Raw genomic sequence first — 21,976 nt, 5'->3', positions numbered from 1 at the left:
TATAAACTAGCTCTTGTTCATTTGGTGATCAGTATTTCTTTTAAACACACATGGCAAGTTTTATAAACTAGCTCTTGTTCATTTGGTGATCAGTATTTCTTCTAAACACACATGGCAAGTTTTACAAATTACCTCTTGTTCATTTGGTGATCAGTATTTCTTCTAAACACACATGGCAAGTTTTATAAACTAGCTATTGTTCATTTGGTGATCAGTATTTCTTTTAAACACACATGGCAAGTTTTATAAACTAGCTCTTGTTCATTTGGTGATCAGTATTTCTTCTAAACACACATGGCAAGTTTTATAAACTAGCTATTATTCATTTGGTGATCAGTATTTCTTCTAAACAACATTTTCGTCCCGAATTGGGGAACGAAGATGAATAACACAGCCCTCCAATGCGCTATGAAAACTCCGTTAGTTGAGTGTATCCCTAGTAATTAAAGTGCCAGAATGTGAACCCGAAGATTTATGGTTTGCGTCCTATTGTCGCAAAAGCACGTTCGCAAATTACGGTTGTGTTTATGTTATCAGAGTGAATGTCACATCCCACTTTTCGATTAAAGTTGCTCAAAAGTTGATGATGGATGCTTTTGACTTGCTGCATTTGTACTAGTCCATTAGTTCAAAATTAGGTACAACTAGAGAAGATAGCCCTTGTTTAGATATGCACCATTGTCTAAAATAAACAGTTAAGCCTCCCATTCGCGCCAAAAACTAACTCATTAACTTCACATGGCCTCTTAGGTAATATTTCTGAGATAAGTAGAACAATAAACTACAGAGAATTACAGTTGATGTGGGAAATGTTTTTATATTTTAAATATAACTGTGGCGTTTTAAGATTCGCTGATTTACCTTGAAATAATTAGGTAGGAGCAATAGAATAACTGGAGATTCGCTAGAAAATGTTTTATGCAGCAAAAACTTAGCCTTGACTGAGTTTGAGGCAAAGAAAGAGACACAATATATAATGCACTGAAACATTCTTTGCCTCAAACACTCACGAATACAATTGGAGTTTAATGAGAAAATGTATTTAACACATTTTCTAGTGAGGTATCTGTGTATTAATTCGTGTATATCTCAAATTAGCTTCTTCTCAATTTCTCGTCGTGTTGCAGACTGACAAAATGTGACGTTTTATAGGAAGAAAAACTACATTAACTGAGGAGGTAGAAAATCTATGGTAAGCTTTCACACCACAGAACTATAAAACCACTAAATATACAAGGTTTTCGACATAATAACGAATTAAAACCTCTGTCAAAACGTCAGAAAAATTGGATACCATATTAAAAAAGGAAGAGAGAAGAGACGTATATTCCGTGTCATGATAATAACGTGTTCGAAATTACAGGTATAAATATCACAGGCTACCGACGTCTACATTTGAGGTTAAGAAACTTAGAACAGACAAATAACTTTGTACCAGCTCTCTCTCCCTCTCTCTCTATATATATATATAAAATAAGGCCGCACAAGTTAAACAATTGTACTTGTGAATGGTTAAAACACATCTATATTTGTGTGTGTGTGTAATAGCGAAAAGATTTTCATATTGTCGCAGAGATACAAGAATAAATGTAACTTGTTCATTTACAGAGCCTTAAATAAAAACAACACTGAAATAAGCTGTTGTAAGCCTTTTATGATTTAATGTTTTTACAGGCTACACTTCAACGGGAGCGCTCATAGCAGGTAATTGTCACAAACAAATATTGAAAAAAAAAGTTGTATCGTGACAAAATAAGTGCCCTCCACCGCTTTAGTAGCTAGCAGTTGCTGTAAATGCTTTGTGGTTTGAGTGTATACAACAAAACATTCCTCAGGTGATGGCTATCAGCAGTTGATAATATACCAGTTATATATATGTGTGTGTGTGTATATGTATAACAAAATACTTAAATTGTGCAGCTTCACCCCCCCCCCCCCCAGTTATAACGTATAACGCTACATATCGGGCTTTATTATCTGTGGTGGGCAGAGCACAGATAGCCCATTGTGTAGCTTTGTGCTTAACTTCAAACAACATCGTTTTTCCTAAAGATGTTTAAGAAAGTATGAAATTATTAGCTTTTTATTGATTCTATGTTTGCCACAATTTTGAGAGAAAAGAAAAACATGCGTGTAGTTTACATACATATGCACCATTGTGAATGCCAAAACCACACCTGAACATACTACATATTCATATGATTTAAATTATTGTTACAATTTTTACACATATAGATTTTTTATTTTTTTTTGCCACTAAAACCCATGTCTGTTGTTGTTTATTAGATATTTGTTAATAACATATTCCCCTGTACGAATTTTGATAATGACAGAAATGGAATGTGATTTGCCTGCGTTACTTTAATCCTGTCGGAGCTCACCCTTCAGGCCTGGTAGGTGAAGACCCCACACGAGCCTTTACTAACCTCATGCCAATTATTGGAGAAGTGGCCACAGGGCGGCGGGCGGAGTTGGTCATCTTTGGTGGAGATTACGATTCTGTCGACGGAACAGGTAATCCAGTACAACTGATACAGAATTCCAAATCAACATGATATTAATATTAAATATTCCCAAAATTTCAATAACTAAGTCTGTAGATTAAATTGTACTTCTCCAAAGCGTAAAAACGTCAATGTAATATTAGCAATAAATTTGCATGCTGCTTTTCTTCAAATTCAGGTTCTAAGCATACTATTAGGCGGAAGTGTATTAAAAAAAAAAAGAAGAGTAAACGTGACCCTTTCAGTATTTTGCATATTGAAAGACCTATTTTTCCATAAACCTTTCTGATAAGACTGAGCAGATTGTAAGGAGCCCAGTCAGTTTTAAGTTGCAAGCCAGAATTCATATCAGTAAAAGCGAAACGTTTATGATAATTTCGATGTTTGTGTTCTTTTATACCAAAACCTTGCCCCCCAGTGGCACAGCCGTATGTCTGCGGACTTACAACGCTAGAATCCGGGTTTTGATACCCGTGGTGGGCAGAGCACAGATAGCCCATTGTGTAGCTTTGTGCTTAATTACAAACAAACAAACCAAAACGTTTTAAATACATTTTAACTTTCAACTGAAGAAAACTGAATATGACATAATGAGTTAGTAAATAAGTTGATAATAAGCATATGTTTATAAACTGAGAGTAATATTTGCAATTAAATGAGATGAGAAGAGGCATGCGGAGCTCGCATAGCATGAGATGAGAATACCTTACGACTGCGACACGAAGAAAGTACCCATAACGAACACATGGTAAAAGAAAATAAATATATTATACGGTGTTATCGTTACATTTTTAATTTTCTGATTAGTCACGCAGCGCATGACTTGCATGCCCTGACTACACGTCACTGAACCCATATATATCTAATATATAAAGCTAAGTTTGTGTCGTTTGTTCGCACCTTTCAGCCATCTGTTCCTTATACGTTTCCACATTTCTTGATCAATCAGCACCAATCTTGACACAGTGATATAGGATGACATGAGGAAGGTCATGAAGGTGTGGGGGTGGAGTCCCCATCTTCTATATAAGTAAACGTCATTTTGTGTATGTATCTGTTCCTTATACGTTTCCACATTTCTTGATCAAATAGCACCCAATTTGACACAGTGATACAGGATGACACGAGAAAGGTCATTTCATATTGATATATTTCTTGAAAACAGTATGTCTTTCTTTTCAGTATTTCCTATCCTTTGTTACAAACGAGTTTTTACTTCACCCGTCCAACGAACGGGTAATCAAGCTAGTAGTATTATATAGTTTCATGGTCGCATGGTGGTTACACAATTACTCAAATTTCCAAGCCTGTTTCGTAGGGTTAGTGGAGTCCAGTGAAACTGGATCTTAGTTACTACTGGATTACTTTAGAGGTCAATGCTTGGGCCTTTGCGTTTTCTTCTTTATATTTGTGATATTTATGCAGGCATAACTAGTACATTCATAAAGTTTGCTGATGACAGTAATATCTTGAATATTTCTATCTATAAGAAGGATTCTGTAGTAATAAAGAATTACTTGGATCAATTGGTAAGTTGGACAAATATTTGACGTTTAACCTTTAATGATAATAAGTGCAATGTAATACACGTGGATTATCATAATTTGAATCACATGTTTAATATAAATGGAAGCCCACTCAGTTGCTTGACCAAAGGAAAAACGATCTTAGCATAGTAGTGGCTGAGTCACATAATCCATGAAATCAATTATCTAATGCGAATAGTAAAGCTAATAGGTTGTAAGGTGTTTTTATAGATATATTTATTACAAGTAAATCACTAGTTTGTTTACACTTGGAATATTGTGTATATTTTTGGTCTCCTTATCTAAGAAATTATATATATTTAGGACTTAAAACTAATTTTTAGGAGGGATGGAGCAGTGACAAATTTTTGCCAGTTATTATAGAAGTTAATGGCAAAATAGAAAAGAAAATCGCCATTTCAGGATTTCTTCTGGCTTTTCATATCTTTTGACCACCACTTTCGTCAAAGGAAATTTTTTCTCCACTTCCAATTTATTTGAGGTAAACATTTTAAAGTAAATTTTATATGCCGATAAATTTCAACATTCAAGTAAGAATAATAATTCTGACCGTATTTCAACAATTTTAACTCACACATATTTTATAATTGATATTTTTTATTTCGTAACATCTAATTTTCATTTTTAAAAAGCTTAAAGGAATCTCGCCTGTAAACAGCACACTTGTATACTTTTTTTTAGAATTTTTCTACTCATCTCAAAGAATAGCTGGGAATTTGATAAGAAACTATCATCCCTTTAGCATATATCATTTATTGATTGATTTTCATTTCCTTTGTCTTTTTCTGCTTAGTTTTTGTACGTCCCTTGCTTGTCATCTTTTTATAATGTCACATCAAAAATCTTGATCATTTAGAAATGAAACATATCTTTGGAAACAGCTGTACAGAAAGTTTAAATATGATTGGATAAAGTAAGAATTAGGCTTTTCACGTTATAGTACAGTAAATAAAGTGGTTTGAGGCATTGAGCAGTTGGTTTTGCTTTCATGGGAAAGTTGCTAATACTTGTATACATAAGAGTCGTGACCACTGTAACAATATATCGTTAATGGAAATGATATGGGTAGTTGCGCTTTTGCTATATTTCAACAGGCCTTTTTTGTAATCATAGATAATTTCACGTTTGGAGTATAAGAGTATTGTTATTGCTATATTTATTTTTTTTAAAAAATAAAGAAAACAGATAAATTGCATTCATTATGTCATTAAGTTTACTAAAAAGTATCAAAGAATAAACAGAAAATATTTCATCTATTGAAAATAAAAAGCTTATTACTTTCATCGGTTTTGTTGCCCAGTCTTGACAACAAACCTCCCATGCACTGAGGCACTGATCCGGAAATTGGAACACTGGATGTTATCACTGATCTAGTTGAAGTTTGGGGCAGTGGGTTCACTGGAGAAATAGGGAATAAGTTGCGTGATGCCCCCTACAAATACAGACAAAAATAAACAAAAAACATTTATATCATTGGCCCGCCATTTGTCTGCACTAATTTCTTAGGGTATCGAATATCTTTTTGCAATGTTTATTTCTACTTTTCATAATTTATGTGTAAACCTAAAATTTAAGAAAATTCAACAATTTGTCAAGCATTTGAAAATTTTTTGACATATGGCCACCTCTAATTAATGTTATTATTTGATAATTAACGCCAAAACTTAAAATTTGTAAACTCATATACCTAATTCATTTTTATTCTCATATTTAACTCTATATTTAATCATATTGTCTAATTTATAGATGGCAGTATGACTGGTAATAAGCTTCCAATGAGAGCGTCTTCTCGCAAACTACAAGTGAGAATTATTTTAAATAATTTTCATTAAAGTTTTCAAAACTTATTTTTCAAAGTAATAATCACAATATTTTAGGCTTACCTAAAGCTCACTCAATTTGATGAAGTTTTATAATTATTCACAAAATATTAAATTTGGCTACTTAAATTATAATCTGACATGCACTTCATTATTATTTATTTTTTTCGGCTGTTGACTGCACATTTAATGATACTTGGATAAATAGAGTTCATCGAGTTTATTTATTCACCCATAAAGAGTTTAATATTTTATCAGTTAGGCCTATCACAACTGGTTGGTTTATAATGTAGATAAACAAAGGTATTAAAAAGGATAAGAGTAATACTGTTATTATCGTTTGAGCACAAAGTGACACAGTAGGCTATCAACATTATATCTGCACCAGAGATTGAACATTAAGGTTTTAAAATAACGTTAATTACACTCTCTTAAGTTCATTTTAGGCAAATCGGGCATTTAATTATTCGTCATGCTATCTGAAATGCAGATGATTGGTCATTCATCCTATGCTACTAAACAAGCATTTGGTAGAGGTGGCTTTCCATCTTTACGGTTTATATACGAAGTTTCCCTTCAATATTAAGTATGGTCACTAACAATTAACCATAACAACTTGGTGCAGATGTTGCTTGCCGAAAATCAGCAGATCGTTGATAAGAGGATCTTTAGTGTCTGGAGTCACTAGTCATGATGTGACTTGTCTCTCAAAAATATCTTATACAGGTTCGATAGGAGTGAAGTCCAGTGAGGTGCAGACCACTCTATTTTGCCAATCTCCTCTTCTTTAAGGAGTGTGTCAATTTGTTTAGCATGGTGGGGGCAAGCATTATCGTCCATTACGCCGAAGTCTGGGACAATTTTAAAAATATATTGTAGCACAAAAAGTTATAGAATATGACCCATATAACGTATGGTGTTAATGGCATCATTATGCAGGGATGTAAAGGTTCGTATGCCCATAAATACTTATTTATGCCTACGTCGTATTTCCACCACTGCAAGCTGCTTCACGTTCCCATATGAAGTTGGTTAGGATATTGTTCCGGTTTCTCTCCAAATGAGTATACTTTTGTTAACTGTCTGTAAGGTAAAGTGTAGCATTTATCTATAAAGAATATTGTTCTACGTTTTCTTGGCACTATTGCAGACACGCTGTTTTGTGCCTTGCTGTAGGAGTGCAATGCATTTCACTGAATGTGTGTTGTATAAGCCGAACGTATGGAGTCTGTTACTAATCATTTAACTAGCATGGAGTCCAGTTGCGGCTGTGAAAATCTGATCTAGTCCCTGAGTAAGTACCTTACAATTGCAATGAGTTAGAGTCAACAGATAGCATAGTGTTTTGAGTTATGGTCGGTATTATCTAGGTGTCCAAGCAGTTCCACATTCTGATAATGACACTTTGAGACATTATATTCAACTTGTAGCAATCTATTGAGAATAGACAACCATCACTTATCGAAGGCTCTCCACATGAACAAAACATTCACACGTTATTTTTTTGACGTCTAGTTATAGTTTACAAATAATATAAAGTACTTTGAACTCTATGCTTCAATTTAAAGTGACAACCGGGATAAGATTGTGTGCAACCACTACATATATCAGATCTTATGACTGATCAAATGGCTGACTTGCATAACGATGAACTGAGGGAATGTCTCACATCATGTTATAAGTGTGGATATGCCTTGTCATAGCTATAATATTCAAAATTATGAACATTCTTCAATTGTTGTGTGCATTGTATTTCCACTTACTTGGAATTTGGAAATGATATATTTTAAACCTCTTACTTTACCCTATACTTATTAAGTGATTATTTTTAAAATATTTTTTATTTATTACAACTATAAATAAAGATAAAACTCAACAGGGTTTTTATTGTACTCACAAGACCCGCATAAAATACTCTATCACATGAGGTTAACAATGAATGGCTATACCATGGTACAATTTTCCTGTTATTAGGTGTCTATCCTTTGAATTTGTACTTTCACCTGAGAATGTAATCCATATTTACCTGCTTATTTAAGTTTGTGGGCAATGTCGGTTGATCATTGGTGTTCTCACCAATTGCGTGTCCACCTACTGATGTATACACCGAGACAGCATTATTCACTTCACCTGATCGTTGTAACATAGATGGGTACAGCTTTTCTGACTTGGTCGATCTAATCGAGCTGGAACGAGTCAGATGTGGCGAATCAGAAAGCTCCCTTTGATGAAGTGTGAGGCGAGCATGAGTAAGGCTGGTAGCACGGACATTTTGAACCTAAAAGCGAAAGCTAGATATCATTACAAAATAAACATAAGCATCAAGTAAACGAAGTATAAAAATATGCAATATTATAAGTGTGCAGAATAAGCATAAGATCTTGTATTTTTTAAAACGGCCGTTTTGCTTAACTAAGAAGTTAAAATTAATTCAAAAGTATTATTATACTAGATGTACTTCCGCAAGGTCCCCGAAAGTGTTATGTTTCAAGACTGACGTCACGACAGTACAAATTGCAGCGTTAAGCGTTCCTTATTTGACACCATTTTAGTGTCTACTGACTAACTGACACATAACACACTACTGTATAGTGGTGCAAGTGGTTAAAAAAGGCGACTCTATCAGGCGGCCTTCGGCCTCCCTTCGGGAAAATAAGGGAAAAAGTATACAGAATTGTGAAAATAGCAAATGTTTGATAATAAATTTACAAATTGATTAATATTATTCAATGTAATCAAGCAGAACTACAGTAAAAAAAATCAAAAAAATCGGCATATCTAATTTCTCAACTTTTGAAAAAAAACAAAAACTGTGGACAAACTACATAATATATTACCTGAGCATGCACACTGGATGATATTGATGATAAAGATTCCATACTCTCGGCCTCAGTAAGGCCACTTCCACTAAAACTGCGAGCTCCTGATCCAGAGATGAATGAGGCACTGGAACTGCCGCTGTAACATAACCAGGCATAGGATTTAGAAGATGGAACATAGTTATTTATATACATAAGGGGATCTGTGTTAGCACAGTTCACTATGTCTGTGCTATTTGGCCTTACAGGGACGGAGAGACGGGACCTATTAACTGAGCGCTCCTTACTGATTGGAGGAAAATCAGAAAGAATTACATAGTTTGATTTGGGATTAGACGACCTACTAAAGACAGAACGCGTTCCATAGCTGCATTTGTGAAATCCTTTAATACCTGTGGGAGTCAATGGATTTTGTTTCGATGTTTTGCGGCCTAAAGAACTGTATTCACTGTCGGAATGGGCTGTAGTTTCATCAAAAACATAGTTTTCGTCCATGTTAGTCTGAGTGTTGGCAACCAGCTTGATACTTTCTTTCCGTTTATAACTGTTTCTACCACCACAAGAAGATGCCATGGTCACATTCCTAGACAAGTTCGATGACTGGATATAGTTAATATCAGAAAAGTTTAAGTTGCAATCATCATTGCTCATTGTGTCAAGTGACATATCCTTACTGGAACTACTTTTTGATTTAGAGTTGCATATTCTGTTGTTGTCATAGGCAAAATCCGTACTGGTTAACGTTTCCTCGTTGTTCGTTTCGCTTCCAGTTACTACTATTGTTCGTGACCCTTGAGGTTCTTGGCTTTCAACTGATGGCTTAATCGGCTGATTAATCAAATTAGAGTTAAATTTGGTTGATTTGGGATTTGAGCTTCTTTCATTTCCTTTCTCAACCTCGACGTCTCCATCGGGGCATTTTTGATGTTCTGGTATCTGCATTTGTCTTTTGTACTTATCTTTATGACTTCCATTTAACTTGTCAAAAGCTCCACATGCAACTTCATTATTCTTCCCGGTTTCAGATGCCGAAGAAGTAGAAATAGTGTTCTTCTCTTTCATCTGTCCTGATTCAAATCCACTATTCCTCTGATGCTGGAGGTAGTTCTTCCACACAGCTGATGACATTTGGTGAAAAGCTTTACATTCCGTCTGCATCGAGCTGTCCGTTTTTTTGATGTTTGTAGAACGGCCAGCAGCGGGTTTTCCCGTACTTGGCACTCCGAGAACATGTTCATCATAATGTCGCTTATTCTCGCCCCAAGCAGCGAGAGGATTCTTAGTTTCTATATCTCGTGGCATTCGCTTGGAACTACCATTATGATTGGCTTCAGTACTGATTGATAATTCTGTCATGTTGTCATCAGAGTTGACGTCAACGATATTGTCGCTAAGTTTACTGTTGATAGAACTGTCGTCATCAAAACTGTAAAAAGAGTCTACAATAAAATATTGCTATATACAGACCAAAAACAAGTAAAATAGACAATGTTAGACATCTTTTATTTAATTAAAGGTACAAAAATATCGGCTAGCTTATAATAAAAAATGAACCACAAAAACGTGCTTTAAGGGCTTAATTATACAACAACGCGTTTAGCTAATTGTAAGTCAAATTTAAGCACACTTGTTTCTAACTAGCAAGGCCACAATACTTTTTTGAAGGGCACTTTGCAAGATGAAACTAGGCTAAAGGCCTAATATATTTGTATATTTCTTGTCAATAATTTTGAATTCTGAGAGTTGGTTTGGTTTGTTTTGAATTTCACGCAAAACTACACGAGGACTATCTGCACTAGCCGTCCCTAATTTATCAGTGTAAGACTAGAGAGAAGGCAGCCAGTCATCATCACCCACTGCCAACTCTTGGACTACTCTTTTACCAATGAATAGTGGGATTGACCGTCACATTGTAACGCCCCCACGGCTGAAAGGGCGAGCATGGTTGTTGTGACGGGGATTTCAACCCGCGACCCACAGATTGCGGGTCGAGCGACCTAACCATCTGGCCATGCCGGGTTAGTTTTAAGAAAACTGACATTTGTCAAGATTTTAGTATGACCGGTATAATTTACGTTGTTTACTACCTTGGGTTAAGAGTGTTTACAACAGTAAGAAGTAATTGTCTGAAAGTGTTAACCAGACACAACACTTTTTTGTTGTGTGTTATTAAGCACAAAGCTACACATAGGGCTATCTGTGCTCTGCCCACCGGGTGTATCGAAACCCGGTTTCTAGTGGTGTAAGTCCGCAGACATGCCGCTGTGCCAGTGTGGGGCGGTACAACACGGCTTTAACGATTAGTAATGGATTTTCCCATACAAGCTCTTGTCTAGCGTCTAAAATATTAAGCCCATACTGTATTGGAAGATGAGCTCGGTGTTTATAGATTTTATTCAAAATTTTGATGTGTTAACAACACTGGTATCTATGTTGTAAAACTTTCGGTAAATGTGTCCAGATTTTGATTTTCATTTCAGTTTATTTCTAAATTAGCAATAACTCTAAAACAAATCAAGTCATATCTTAATTGAAACATATCACTCACAGACTAATAAAAAAACGCAAACTAATTTCCAACTATCATTTAGGTGGTTAGGGCGCTTGACTCGCAATCTGTGGGTCGCGGGTTCGAATCCCCTCACACCAAACATGCTCGCCCTTTCAGCCGTGGGGTCGTTATAATGTGACGGTCAATTCTACTATTCGTTGGTAAAAGAGTAGCCCAAGCGTTGACGGTGGGTGGTGATGACTAGCTGCCTTCCCTCTAGTCTTACACTGCTAAATTAGGCACGGCTAGCGCAGATAGCCCTCGTGTAGCTTTGCCCGAAATTCATAACAAACAAACAACTACCATCTACTTTACATATGTGACAATCAACAGAAAAATGTAGCTTTAACTTTTCATTTTTATTATTACTATTAGTTATAGTTATTGTTGTGTTAAAAATCCGTATATTATTAATACAGGTGTTCTTATCTGTTGTTAAAATTGGCAGAGATCATTAGTACTAGTACAGTAATTGTATTGCAAAGATCAAAACAACGGTGGTGTGTAGTGCGGCCAAGACAACCCGCACAACAAACTGTGTATTAACAGGGGTAATAGTTTAGCAATTTTCCACTTTCTGTAGCTAAGACTGTGGTAATTAAAGCTATCCCATATTTTCCCAGAAGTGCTCTGGTGGACCCTTATTTCACATACCAAATTCCAAGGCGTTCCATTAAGAAAAACACGAGATATAAAACGTTTAGTTGAATTTCTTCCTACTTTTTTCTTCGCAACGATCACATCAAAAAGTTATTTGATAATAAAAATATTTAATTTTGATGGACATTTTTCAAGTTTGCTACACTGATAGATTTTTATAACCTACAATTAGATGTCATATTTGGTCTGAATATAAGCCACATGTGCAAAGTTATTCAACAAAAACAGCTCACTTTTGACTCAAATGTTTGAGCACGCCCACACAAAAAGTCACGTGAGCTATCGACCTGAAATTTTTACCACAATTTCATCTAAGATTAGAAGTAGATCATTTTTCATTTCTTGCCATTTGAATTAAAGACAGATGTTTTAGAGAGAAAAAACTACCATCATATACTTTAATTAAAGAATCTGGTTGGTTCTGTAAAGTATAGGTCTGCTGCGAATAATAGGGTTGCGATCCTAAAGCTAATGTTACTTACGAGTGTCACTTTCTTACTTGTAGTGGTTTGTCGGTGTGTATTGACAAAACGTCATGATATCTTATTGAAAAAGTCGTGATATCTAATCAAAAACACCTTAGGTGTTAAAAAAGGGTGTGGCCAATAAAGGATTGAGCGTGCGACTTAAGGTGTGTTTGTTTGTTTGAAGTTAAGCACAAAGTTACACAATGGGCTACCTTTGCTCTGCCCACATTATTTTGTTTTACTCACCGTCATGCCCCAAAACAAAAAACGCGCCTTAGCTAACTAATGATTATTTACTATAAAATTCTTATCAATGTTACAAGTGTAGTTACCAGTTTGGCCGCCAATTTCGGTTTTCTTCCTATAAGTTGCACACTCAACCCGTTTATGACTGCACCCTTTTTTCACACCTAAAGTGTTTTTGATTAGATACAAAGACTACACGTACTGGTATAGTTATCATAATGTTAACGATCCAGAAATTACTAATACCTTTATAGTTGTTATCCTTCTAAAATTACAAGAGATTATGAGAACTATTACAGTTCTAAAATTGTTAACAATCCAGAGTTTACTAGTACAAGTATATTTATTATAATTTATATTACTAAAGATACAAGAGATTATTACAATTAGTATAGTTGTGAAATCGCTAAAGATACAGAAATTACTAATACTACTATTAGTATAGTTGTTTATAAAGATACAGAGATTATTATAATTAATATAGTTATTGTATTGCTAAAGCTAAAGAGATTTTTTGTTGGTAGTATATTTATTGTATACATAATGATAAAGTGGTTATTATTACCAGTATAGTTGTTATATTGCTAAAATACCATAGATTAGTAGTACTAGTATGGTTATTGTATTGCTAAAGGTCCATATGTTATTGGTACAGGTATAGTATTGTTACGACAGCAGAGATCGCGTGACGCTGGGAGCATGCGCGCTGGAGTTTCTAGAAGGATCATGAATTATCGGGGAGGCCCGAGTTTGTTCGAGACGCCCTCTTTTTTAGTATATAAGCCTGGCGAGAAAAACCAGCGCAATTGCATAGATAGATAAATATAGAGATAGATAATTAGTCAAGTCAAGCGAACAGTAGGCACCGTAAGTAAAGTGTGTGAATCACTGTGATTTATAGCGTGTGTTATAGAGGCTGTTAAATAAAGTGACGAGAAACGTATTGATTGTGAAAATAATGTGTATTACAAAGTTGCATCGAGAAAGAATAAACTAGTTTTAATCATTAAAGAACTTGTATCGCTGAAGTTCCTCGGAAAGAATTTATACCGGAAATTAACAAACAAGCAGATACGTAACAGTATGCTATGAGCTACGTCATCCTATTTACTATTTAAGATGAGAAGACTAACACAGTGATCTACTAATACTCTTCTTTATCGTATATTATAATATGATTATTTACATAAGAGTCAAAATCAACAGTTACATGTATAAACTATTTATTTCATGATGCATGTAAGTCAATTATTTGTCGTATATCAACTTTTATAAAACAATTACTTACTGAAAATAATGTATTTTCAAAATCTAATGGGAGAAAAAGGTTTAAAAGTACAAAACATATAACATATATAATTCAAGTGAACTCTTGAAATATGAAACTTTTAACTCATTGAATTGGCATTTTCCATATCTTAATGTACACATAAATCAAGTCCAAGTGTGTATTTCATTAGTATGGTGCAAATTTGCCATGAATTACAGTTTTCAATATGACTGATACAGGTGTGTTGATGAACAAATATCTTATTTTTTTATTATTTATAGACAAAACTGATAGTGGCAGTGGAATGTTTTTATGTTGAATTTTACAAATATAAGAGAGTGGAAGATTTGGGTCAGTAGGATAATGTTGAATTTAGTCTGTTCCATAGTATTTACCAAACAAAAACAAGCAGAAATTAAGATCGAACAAATTCTCCTGCATTTTAATACCATACCCTAAAAAGTGAAAATAGGGTTGGTAAAAGTTCAAAAATTAGTCCTTTTTTAGAATTTATATGATAAATTATAAAATCTTCTTCTAAATTTGTCTCAAGGTAGGTAAGGTGTTATAGGCAAGAAAATAAGCTACAGAGTGAAAAAAACAAAACCAGATCTCTACAGACAGATCAGACTTATTGGGAAAGAAGGCTGAAAAGACAAAGAATGGCTTAACAAAGTCCTCCTTTCCATAGAGCTACTATTTCAAAACAGGTTTAGGGATAAACAAACTGAGAGTAACATTGCCAAAAATGCATCCCACTGTACAGATTTTTTATCTTCGAAAAAATTTGAAGGATACACATACGAAATTTACACAGTCAAAACCACATTTCTATGATCACCTATTATAAGGAGTGAAGGTCAGGGATATATAGTAGTTTAAAGATACATGTGCCCAGTGATGTAACTGAAAATGCATTTCTAAATACATACCTAAAACTTAGAGATAAGACACAGGGATACATATATATACAGTAGGGCCAAAACTAACATATTTATTAATTAAATAACTAAGACTTTATAATACAAGGATTATTTAAACATGATAAATGATCCAGCTTTCTTTTTTTAAATAAAATTCCAAATCTCCCAATCACACAGAAACTGTACTCAGAATAAGAACTTATACTCACAGCCCCACTGATAAATTTGTTCTACCCCTAAAACCTTCTCAACTTGATAGATACATAAAACCATAAATATACACAAGAACTTGTTTTCTTCAGCAATAACCTTTTCTTTAGTTATATAACAAGCTTCTTTTCAAACACACAAGTAATAAAATCATTACATGAAGTACTTCCTTACTCATAAAAATCTTATTTATATACATATGTTTCAATTTTACTTATATATATATATTATTTTGTATAAAAATAGACAGCTATTATCTACATCAAGTTTCTTATCTGACAAGCTCACAGATAATTCTTCCTTTGGATCATTCCTTTATGACACACCAACCTATAAGTTTTACTCATGTGAAGAACATTTCTCTGTCACAAACACAAATAAATCTTATATTATCTTTGCTGTCTAACACCAACAGAAAGGTTTTTCCTAAATCAAAAACTTCCCTATGTGGTGGACAAATAAATAAGTCTCACCTCCATTAATAACTTCCCTGTCTGACAAATACAAAGATAATTCTTTCCGATATCTTCTGACAGAACCATTACCTAAATCAAGATATGCCCTACTGACAGAACCAATACCTAAATCAAGATATGTCCTACTGACATAACCTATACCTACATTGAGAACATTGCTTCTGACAGAACCTATACTTGGATCAAAGTATTCCCTTCTAACAGAACCTGTACTTAAATCAAGATATTCTCTTCTGACAGAACCTATACGTAAATCAAGATATTCCACTTTGGCAGAATATATACCTAAATCAGATATTCCCTGTACTTAAATCAAGATATTTCTTTCTGACAGAATCTATACCTACATCAAAATATTCCTTACTGGAAACAATGTTATTATAGATTTATTGCTAATTTCTAATGTAGAAATGGTTCAGAAGGTGGAAATTGGGAATACTGGGTGTAAGTGATCATTGCTCTCTTAGGTTCGATGTTTTGCTGCATATGGAGATCAGGAATAATGATATTTTGGTTATAAGTTTCAAAAAAGCACATTTTGAAGGGTAGCAACAAAATTATCTGTTGTGAATTGGGCAGCTGAGTTATTTGAAGACTCTGATCAAATGTGGAAAATTTTTAAAGATGGATTTTTAAGTATTCAAGATAAACATATTTCTTATAGAAAGAAAAAGTAGCTGCAAGTAAAAAACCACATTGGCTCACAAAGGGTATAAAGGATAAAATTAAAAAAAAGCATTACAAATTTAAGAAATTTAAATTGACTGGTTTGATGGGACATTTAGAAGATTATAGAACATAAAGAAAGTTGATCAAACAGGAAATTAGGACATGAAAAAGGATGCATAAAAAATGGTTGGCTGAAAATGTAAAAATTAACAGTAGGGATTTCTTTAACTATATTAAGGGTAAACAAAATATTATGATAGGGTTGGACCTTTGAGAGATGATAAAGAAAGGCATGTATCTAATGATTATGAGATGGTTGGGTTATTAAATTCTACTTTTTCTTCAATTTTTATTAATAAAGATTTAAGCAATATTTCTCATCTTGAACAGTTGATAAATGGAAACAAGATGATCACATTAATTCTGAGCATGTTAAGAAAAAATTGGGAAGTTTAAAGAACATTAAGGCTCCTGGTTCAGATAATATTTTTCCAAGGGTTTTGAAAGAGGTTAAGGATTGGATATGTGAGCTACTTGCTACTATTTTTTGTAAGTCCTTGAATAGTGGGCAGGTACCAGAGAATTGGAAGTTAGCTAATGTTACTTCTTTTTCCAATGGAGGTGATAAAAATTTTGCAAGTAATTATAGGCATATTAGTCTTACATCAGTTGTGGAAAAAGTTTAGGAAAGTCTGATAAAAGATGCTTTGCAAAGTCAGTAAATATAGTTTAGAATTTTACTGGATAGTCAACATGGTTTCACTAAGAGAAAATCTTGCCTTACAAATCTTTTGACATTCTTTGAAAAGGTTACTGTTTATGTAGACGAGGGTAAGGGTGTAGATTTGGTATATATGGATTTTCTGAAAACATTTGAAAAGGTGTCACATAAAAGGCTTGTAAAAAAATTATCACTATAGGTGTGGAAGACAAGTTAGCTAAATGGATAGAAGAGTGGCTGGATGGAAGAAAGCAGAGGGTTGTTATAAATGTAGTTCAGTCAAGCTGGATTAATGTCAGAAGTGGGGTACCACAGGTTTCAGTCTTAGGACCTTTGCTCTTTTAGATTTATGTCTATGACATAGATGAAGGAATGGCCAATAAATTACTTAAATTTGCTGATGATATTAAGGTCTAGGGTGTTGCTGACTGTGAGGAGGATGCTTCTGCTTTACAAAAGGATTTAGATAATTTGGTGAGTTGGGCAAATAAATGACAGATGGGTTTCAGTTATAATAAATGTAATGTATGTGGGTTATCATAATTTGAATTATAAGTATAATTTGGTTGGGAATAACAACAGTACTATGAAAGAAAGAATTCTTGGTGTAGTGGTTGACCAGTCTCTTAAATGTGCTTTTGCTAGTGGTAAGGCAAATAGGACTTTAGGTTGTATCTACAGAAATATTGAATTCAAGTCTAAAGAGGTTATAATTTCATTGTATAGGTCATTGGTTAGGCCACATTTGGAGTACTGTGTTCAGTTTTGGGCTCCTTACCTTAAGAAGGACATTGGATTTTTGGAAAGAGTTCAGAGGAGTGTTACTAGAATGGTGCCTGGGATGGAGGGGTTGTCATATGAGGAAAGGTTAAGATCTCTGAAATTGTTTTCTATTGGAAGAAGTAGAGATAGAGGGGATTTGATTGAGGGGTTTAAGACTGTTAAGGGAATTGATAATGTTGATGCATCATCTATTTTCATACTTAATGGTGAGAATGGTAGGACAAGAAGACAAAAATATATATTTTGGCAAGGTAGGAGTTATCTTCAGCTAAGACAGTATATTTTTCTAACAGGGTGGTTGGCCTTTGGAATGAGTTGCCTTCAGATGTTGTGGAGGCAGTAAATTTAAGTGAGTTTAAAGGAAAGCTTAATAAGGGCTAACTTTGAGAGTTTTTATTTTATTTAATAGTTTTAATTTAGTTTATAGGATGGGGCAGCCTAAATGGTCCCTTGTTATTCCTGAACATTATGTTATGTTAATCATTACCTACATCAAGATATTCCCTTCTGATAGAACCTGTATCTAAATCAAAATATTCCCTTCTGACAGAACCTATACCTAAATCAAGATATTCCCTTCTGACAGAGCCTATACCTAAATCAAGATATTCCTTTCTGACAGAACCATTACCTAAATCAAGATATTCCCTTCTGACAGAACCTATACTGACATCAAGATATTCCCTTCTGATAGAACCTGTACCTAAATCAAGATATTCCCTTCTAACAGAACCTATACCTAAATCAAGATATTCCCTTCTGATAGAACCTATACCTAAATTAAGATATTCTCTTCTGACAGAACCATTACCTAAATCAAGATATTTCCTTCTGACAGAACCTATACCTACATCAAGATATTCCCTTCTGACAGAACCTATACCTACATCAAGATATTCCCTTCTGACAGAACCTATACCTACATCAACATATTTCCTTCTGACAGAACCACTGATCTTATCTAAAACTTCTTCATCAGAGCAGCACACAGATAAATATCCTTACATAAATAATTTTCCCATCTTACAGACCCATTGGAAAAGTTTTCTGAACAAATATGCTTCATTTTACAGTGATACCAAATATACAAAACGTTTATTTCCCACACACTCACAGTCACAGACAAACCATACTTAAAGTTAAATGTAAATTTCTTATATCCCAAATTCATAGATTATTATTGAGCCTTAAATAACCTTAATTAAGAACAAACTGCTATTCATTCCGGGAATTTCCATTTTAGAAGTTTACAAATACATTTTAACTACACGAAGAATTTTCTAGAGAAACGTACAGGATCCTTGAACTTAGAAGGCCACGCTATCAACCTTATCTTTATCTACACCAAGAATTTTAATAATTTGTAGAGAAACATTCAATGGAGAATTTTGCAAATTCATCTTCAGTAACTATAGATACGAGTTCACAGCTATAAATAGGCACAACTTATCACACCGAAATACTCCTTATTTATTATAACTTTTAAGGTTGTAACATTTTATACAGCCCTTAATCATCAGTTAATGTAATATATCTATAAGTTATAACATCAACGAACTTACACAATCAACTTACTTGTTATACCAGGCACAGTACTCACTGAATTTACCACAGCTCATGCTTGTTAGGTTTACTTGAATGTATTATCATATTTTTTCAGCTAACTCACATCTCCATAGCTTCTATTTTAAACAGAGGTAAAAAAGTGTCAGCCATCATACTAAAACAACCTGGCTGAGCAACAGGCAACTGTTAGACTCGTCACAGTAAGCACGCGCAACCGTTTCTTTTAGCTCTGAGCGCATGTGATACCGTGAGAATCATCGATTGTGTTGTGGACCATAAAGTTTGAACAGTACGCGCAACAAAAATATATATATATATATATACAATGATCTAATTTTTCTTTCATCAGTGTATATATCATTCTTTCAACTAGTATAAAATATCCGCGAACCACTGCGGGTTCAGAAGTCCCCCTTGTGAATCACAGAAGCCACGGTGTACTGATCTAACACCTCCAGTATCCCTATTACTGCTACAGGTACCCCAGTAGGGTTCCACATCTGAGAACAAACCCCTCTCTCCCTCTCTTGGTACCTGATCACGTTGGCCACGTTTGGTCTCGCTAGTTTCTGATTTTGTGTGTGGGAGGGATGGGGGTATGATCCCATTTTCAAACAGAGCATCTGCAGGCCCTCAAAGGGGGCCATGAACACAAAGTCCAAAGCGAGATTCGGATTCAGCAACCTCCTCCTAGCTCTGTGTCACGCTTGGATGACCTTCCGGGAGCGTGTTTTAGTCCCTCTATCTAACCCTAAATAAAAGGGCTACGACATGTTCGCTCTAAAACTGTGGGAGGAGTTCGAAGTCAAACAAACACATTCACAAACACACGACATGAATTAATATAGGATTAATCTGTGTCAATATTCTACTTACACAATTATTATTTTATGCCTTAGTACAGGATGTGATATTGCTCCTGACAATAACAAATAGAGAAATAAGAAAGAAAATACGCCTTCGAGAAAAAATATACTTAAAAGTTAAATAAATATATTTAATTTGGCATAATATAAACACGTCACAAAGAGCGGTTTTCACGCACAACAGGAAATTTATGGGTAGAAAGATGCAGACTTTTATAATAAATCTAAAATGAATCACGAAAGATTTATGTTGTTATTTACTGTTTATGCTGATAATCATATATATAAAATGTTCAGGCAAAAACTAAGAACATTTTTCGGATTTCCTTAAGTGTTAACAGGCTATAAAACACAACGTTTCAGTTATCTGCCCAAATATCTGTATAACTTCAAGTGTGTGGCACAGTAAAATTCAGAAATATTGTTATGTTAGGCATTGTGTCGGCTATTTGTTTCGGTTACCATTAGAATTATTGAGAACCAAGAAGAAAGTGATGTGACTAAAGAATATCATACATCCAAGTTGTTCAGTTTTCAATGTTGACAGATAGGGAACTTGTCTGTGGATGCTTTTTTACTTGGAATATGCTTGAAATAATATTTCTTTTTTAAACGATACTTGTTGAGCTAGCACAACATTTACCTTTTAAGTTAATCATTTTTTTCCACTGTGAGTTTACTAGTCTGCGTATTAAAGTTCAAATTAATCGATCAAGACAATAGTTGAAACAGAGTTATACAGAACGACGAAAAATGGATAACCACTCGTAAGTTATTTCGTTGTTCCAATAATATAGAGGCAACACTTTGTTATCATTGTGACTTTTCAGAACAGAGTCAATGTCGTTCAATTATATATATATATATTTGAGGTCGAATTTAAAACCTCTAATTCCATGTGAGCTTATATTAAATCTAAATATGTTCTATATATCTTCAGAATTTTTAGTTTTGTTTAGAGGTTTTGTACACATAAGAACGTAACTCCTGTGTCTGTGTGGTACTTCAATTATCGTTTGTTTACCACAAGTACCTATAAATACACACACATTTATATATATATATATAACAAATATTACAATAGATATTCCATCAATAAGATAAAATCCAGACGCTGATGTTAAACTGGTCAGCAAGCTATTGAAAATCAAAATAATTTTATGTTTATTATAAGAATTTGTAAATTTTTTTTTATATGCCAATCTTTACAGTTCTTAACTTTAAATTTTTTCATGAATAACATTATCCATAAAAGAATTACTATTGTTGAAAATTGCTAAAAATTAAATGAGGTATAATAATTCCTTTTAACAGTATAAACGGAACAACATTATTAGGGGAGGGTAAACCAAGGATGGGAAATTCGAATTCCCTTCTTTTATAAAAAAAAATAGTCAAATGTACTCTGGCTTCTAAAACCCAATATCTAAATCTAGCTAATGAACATGAATAGTATTACTATTTCTTCTTTTTATTATAAGTTCTTTTTGATAAATTATGTTTGGAATAAAATTCAAGTTGTGGATGGAGATTAAGTCATCTATGTAACGAAAAGCGTGGGTGTATAAATCAGGGTTTAATTCCTGTTTCAAATATGAGTTTTCATAGAAAAACAGATACAGGTTGGTCAACTTTGAAGAGAAATTAGCACCCATCGGAATACCCACTGTTGGCTTATTTACTTGTTCATAAAAAGTAATATATCCGTCATAATACAAAATGTAAGTACACTGAGTGGTTACAAGTAAATAGGCACCTAATTTTTCGCATTTAACTGATTTATGCTAACTAATTTGTGTTCACAGAGCACTATAATAAATGAAAATGGTCCGCACACTAATTATCTTGTGTTACAACATGCCTAGAACTCAAGGTTCT

General features: G+C 34.0%; 1 protein-coding gene across 1 annotated transcript in view; it reads right to left on the bottom strand.

Moving 5' to 3' along the window:
* LOC106459854 (neuron navigator 3-like) overlaps positions 1–21,976 on the bottom strand; it is a gene marked incomplete at its 3' end in the record, with an annotated part of 119,620 nt that overhangs the window by 76,967 nt on the left and 20,677 nt on the right. The window contains exons 6-8 of the mRNA XM_013919526.2: positions 8,709–10,116; positions 7,898–8,149; positions 5,330–5,483 (exon numbers count right to left, since the gene is read on the bottom strand). Of these exons, the coding sequence (XP_013774980.2) occupies positions 5,330–5,483; positions 7,898–8,149; positions 8,709–10,116 (1,814 nt within the window). The remainder of the gene's footprint in view (positions 1–5,329; positions 5,484–7,897; positions 8,150–8,708; positions 10,117–21,976) is intronic.

The sequence above is a fragment of the Limulus polyphemus genome, unplaced genomic scaffold, assembly GCF_000517525.1.
Source record: "Limulus polyphemus unplaced genomic scaffold, Limulus_polyphemus-2.1.2 Scaffold668, whole genome shotgun sequence".
Lineage (NCBI taxonomy): Eukaryota > Metazoa > Arthropoda > Merostomata > Xiphosura > Limulidae > Limulus > Limulus polyphemus.
This window is presented reverse-complemented; position numbering and strand designations above follow the sequence as displayed.